General features: G+C 47.0%; 1 protein-coding gene across 1 annotated transcript; it reads left to right on the forward strand.

The window, feature by feature from the left end:
* The first annotated feature begins 2,137 nt into the window (after positions 1-2,137).
* On the forward strand, positions 2,138-4,122 carry LOC144681342 (C-C motif chemokine 16-like). The gene is made up of 3 exons (XM_078542936.1): positions 2,138-2,490; positions 3,741-3,849; positions 3,952-4,122. Exons 1-3 carry the CDS (start codon positions 2,406-2,408, stop codon positions 4,046-4,048), a joined length of 291 nt encoding a protein of 96 aa, XP_078399062.1. The 5' UTR covers positions 2,138-2,405; the 3' UTR covers positions 4,049-4,122.
* Positions 4,123-4,645: the final 523 nt, after the last annotated feature.

The following is a 4,645-nucleotide window of genomic DNA, read 5'->3' on the forward strand; positions in this document are numbered from 1 at the left end:
AATCCTGAGATTACTAACTTTGAGCACCTGCTTTTCAATTTATTTCCTAACTGGCTATATTTTGCTTTCATTATCTCAAAGCTCTTTTTACCTATGTCATTGGCAATGATTTGGACCATGACTTCTGCCTGTTCACCCTCGCCCTTCAGAATGTCGTGCAGCCGCTCAGTGACTCTGGGTCGCATGAGTTCCCTTGGGAGATGGAGGTGGTTCCTGGCACCATGGTTCCCTATGGAAGGTCCCATTGGGTGGGGGTTTCACACCCTCTCCCCTCTACTCTGAAACAGGAATCACAACAACAAGTGTGGGGGTCCACATCAACACCCCGAGGCCCCTGGTACACAGAGCCGGCAGCCACACCAGACCCACCTCCCACTGAGGAGGAACCGGGAAGACAGGGAGAAACTGAGAGAGAGCAGAGTGTCTCCCTGCTTCACCGTGAACTCCATCTCCTCCCGGGCCCCTCTCCCTTCCAGCATCATAACCCCCGAATATCTGTCCCTCGAACTCTGTTTTCTCCCCGCCTACCCAGTGCCTAAATCCCTCTCCCTCTGTCCACTCAGTAACTCTCTCCATTGAGCCTTTGACTTACTCATCGCTATGCTCCCCAACTGAATCCATCTCTCATCTCCCCAATCCCATTCACAATCCCTCTTTCCAAGCCCATGAACAACCCCTGCTCGCAATCCCATTCACAATCCCCGCTGCATAATATCAGCCGACTCCAGCCCGGTCTCAGCTCCTCTATTGCTGAAAGTCCCTTCCATACTCTTCACCCTGGGCTCAACTGTTCCAGCGCACTTTCTAATCCTGTAAACCCGAGATCATTCAAACCCCTGATGCCTGTGTCCTAACTCACACCAATCCCATTTGCCCATCAGCCCTTTGCTCTTTATTAAACTTATTCACAGGATGTAGGGATCCCTGGAAAAACCTGATTCTTTCCCCATCCCTAATTGTCCTCAAACCACTCCACTGCTCCATCTCTCACTCATCCTGACAGACACCTCTTAAACCGAACTCTTTGAACAAGTTGTGATCATGTGCCCTAATATCTGCTTGTGTAGGTTAATGTTAAATCGTGTTGGGGAGAGAGGGTCTGGTGTGTGGGTTTGTGACGAATGAGTGAAGATTGGGTTAAATCGTCAGTAATAGGCCCGAAAAGGAAACTGAAGAAAGTGAGACTTGAGTGAAAAAGATATTGAAAGCACAGCACCACTGAAAACATTCAAAACCCAGTGACTGTTGAGGTGGTGCGATATTCTACTGGGTCACAGGCAGAATGTAGAAGGTGTTTCAGGACTGGGTCCACAAAGGGATTGCATCTTCACCTGTAATTTTCCAGTTTATGTGATAAAGGTTAGTGATTCTCAATGGGAACAAACATTCCCTGAGTAAAGAGAGCGACTGAATTCCGTTCTCTGTTATCTGACATCTACAATGGGAAGTTTGTGGTTCACAATCCTTCCATTAACACCATCAGTTACCTCATTCTTAGCTGGGCTCAGTGGGTCACTGGGTCACACTCTGACCTCTCACACAGAAGGTCAAAGCTTCAAAACCCACTCCGAAAACATTAAGCACAAAATCTCAGCAGACTCTGCATCGCCATACTGAGGGAGTGCTGCACTGCCGGGAGTGAGGTATTTCAGAGGTAACATTGAACTGGGGCCCCGTCCACCCTCACAAGTGGAAGTAAAATATCCCATGGGTTTATTTGGAAGAAGAGCAGGGCAGCTCTCCCAGGTGTCCTGGGGAATATTTATCCCTCACTCAACATCATTAAAACAGATTATCAGGTTATTATTACATTGCTGTTTGTGGGATCTTGCTGTGTACAAACCTCCTGCTGTCTTTCCTACATTATAACAGTGACGACACTTCAGGAGTGTTTCACTGATTGTGAGGTGTTTTGGGATGTCCTGAGGTGGTGAAAGGTGCTATAGAAATGCAGTCTTTCTGCCTTTCCCACATGCAGTGATATATTTTGATATTAAACTCACCGCCTGCCCAGAGCTGGGTGCTCAGTATGAAATGGGCCAATCAGGAAGTTTGATTCTTCTCATTGCCTCTCTCCTTGCCCAGATAGGGAAGTTGTGAGATTTTCTGAGGGAAATGAGCTGACAGTTTACTGAGAAACACTGACCGAGAAAGTTCCAGCCATTCGGTGCTGAAGCCAAGAACTCCCATTCACAGAACAACATGTACTTCCCTTTCCAGGGATCGCAGGAATGGAGGAACAATTACACCAGAGAACTTTCATTGCTGGAGAATGGGGGAAGGCCCAGGGCATCTCCGTATTGCTGACTCTGTGCAGTTTTACATGATATAAACCATGAGGGGACAACTCAATCCTCACTGCACTCTCACCCTTCAACACTGAACACTTGCAACTTGGAAAGGACATGATGAAGACAGCACTGTGTGTTGCTGCTGCTGTTCTGGGAGCACTGGGCCTCTGCTTGATCCAGGATGCTGCTGCTTCACCAGGTAAGAGAGAGGCTTCCTTACTGCCAATATTCTCCGAGAATCTGAGAATGGCCAAAACTGTTACAAACAGGTTATAAACCCACTGCTGGGTTCCATCAATTGCTTGTGTTATTTAATAGTGTTCAATGTAATGATTCCTCCTCACTCTGTCCAGAGGAAGCTGCAGACAGTGAAACAACTGAGACCTAACCAGCTCTGGCTGGTAAAAGACTGGAAAATCCCATGATACTCTATAAGTATATCAATGGGAAGAGGATAACCAGGGAAAGAATAGGGCCCATTAGGGACCAAGGGGGCAATCTGTGTGTGGAGTCAGAGGACATTGGTAAAGTGTTGAACAAATACTTCTCATCAATCTTCTGAAGGTATGGAACTCAGGGAGAGGGGCTGTGAGGTTCTAAAGCAAATTGATACAGGGAGTGACAAGGTATTGGAGGTGCAGAGGAGATTCACCAGGATGTTGCCTGGGATGAAACATTTAAGTTATGAAGAGAGGTTGGATAGACATGGGTTGTTTTTGTTGGAGCAGAGAAGACTGAGGGGCGACCTGATCGAGGTGTACAAGAATATGAGGGGCATGGGAAGGGTGGATAGGGAGCAGCTGTTCCCCTTATTTGAATGGTCAGTCTTGAGGGGACATAAGTTTAAGGTGAGGGGCAGGAGGTTTAGGGGGGATCTGAGGAAAAACTTATTTACCCCGAGGGTGTGATGGTCTGGAATGTGCTGCCTGGGAGGGTGGTGGAGGCGGGTTGCCTCACATCGTTCAAAAAGTACCTGGGTGAGCATTTGGCATCTCAAAACATGAAGGCTATGGGCCAAGTGCTGGTAAATGGGATTCGGTGGGCAGGTCAGATGCTTCTCATGTGTCGGTGCCGACTCAATGGGCCAAAGGGCCTCTTCTGCACTGTGTGATTCTGTGATTCTGTAACCCGGGTTTGATAAAGATATCTTTTACACTTGATGCCTCTATTTATCCCATTTGTATTTTAACAGTGTGATCAGCTTGTCCTGTGTGTGTAAATGGTGAACAGGCTGTGTGTCTTTTCTCTAGAAAGGAGAAAGCTGATTGGTGACTGTGGAAGCAGGCTCAGAAACACCAGTATAGAGCAGATGGGCCAAATGGCCTGTTTCTCTTCTGTAGACTCGCTGTATTTCTATATTAAACATGAAGGATAATTTTCCTCTCAGTGAGAATCTGCTGTGTTACCCACTCCATGTTTAACTGTGTTCATTTCTCCTCCTCATTCTAGTTGGCCCTGTAATATTCGAATGCTGTGAGAATTTTAAACCCACCCGTATTCCTCATAAAAGACTTGTAAGCTACACGAAAACAATTGGCTGCTCCATTCCTGCCATTGTGTAAGTATTTAAAGGGATTTGTTACTGCAGTGTGTTTAAATGAAAGGTTTGGAGCTGGTATCTGTGACTCTCTGATAATCACACCTCATTTCATTCTTTCAGTTTTACAAACAAGCGGAATATGAGAATTTGTACTAAAGAGAGTGAGGAATGGGTCCAAACTGCAGTCGCATTTCTGGAAAAGGGACTGAGGAATTGAAGAGAGAAGAAGTCATTGAGAGCACAGAATTTTAAAACCATTTAAAATACTGTGACTGTTGAAGCGGCGCGATATTGTCCTGGGTCACAGGCAGAATGTGGAAGGTGTTTCAGGACTGGATTCAGAAACTGATTCTCTGATCACTTGTAAATTTCCAATTGATGTGATAATGAGCAATAAATATTCTCGATGGTAACTAACTTTTCCTGTGTAAACCACAGTCGCCAATAGAGACTGAAACAAGATGGTGGAACGTTGTTAATGTGGGTCCAAGGCAATGAGACACCCTCAGCTGCAAATGGATGGAGCTGCAATCCCAACACTAACCACCAAGGAGCAGTGAGGGTCTGGAGATAGAAGGGGCAGGTGCTGAGGGTGGGGGTGACACTGGGGGAGTGTTTGGTGGCGGGGGCAGACACTTGGGGAGGGTATGGGGCTGGGGTGACAATGGATGAGGTTGTGGAGGTGGGGCAGACAGTTGGGGAGTGGGGTGTAGGGGTGGATGTGACTATTGGAGGGTGTGGAAGATAGTGGGTGAGTGGGTATGAGACTGACACTGAGGTTGGTGGGTGGGTATGAGACGGAAACTGGGGCTGG

This window comes from Cetorhinus maximus, chromosome 6, assembly GCF_964194155.1.
Source record: "Cetorhinus maximus chromosome 6, sCetMax3.hap1.1, whole genome shotgun sequence".
Taxonomy (NCBI): domain Eukaryota; kingdom Metazoa; phylum Chordata; class Chondrichthyes; order Lamniformes; family Cetorhinidae; genus Cetorhinus; species Cetorhinus maximus.

Excerpts from the sequence above, each read along its gene's own strand:
- LOC144681342 (XM_078542936.1), top strand. The coding sequence starts at position 2,406 with ATGATGAAGACAGCACTGTGTGTTGCTGCTGCTGTTCTGGGAGCACTG. Across the intron at positions 2,491-3,740 it reads GGATGCTGCTGCTTCACCAG|TTGGCCCTGTAATATTCGAA; the intron begins GTAAGAGAGAGG and ends TCCTCATTCTAG. Across the intron at positions 3,850-3,951 it reads TGCTCCATTCCTGCCATTGT|TTTTACAAACAAGCGGAATA; the intron begins GTAAGTATTTAA and ends TCATTCTTTCAG.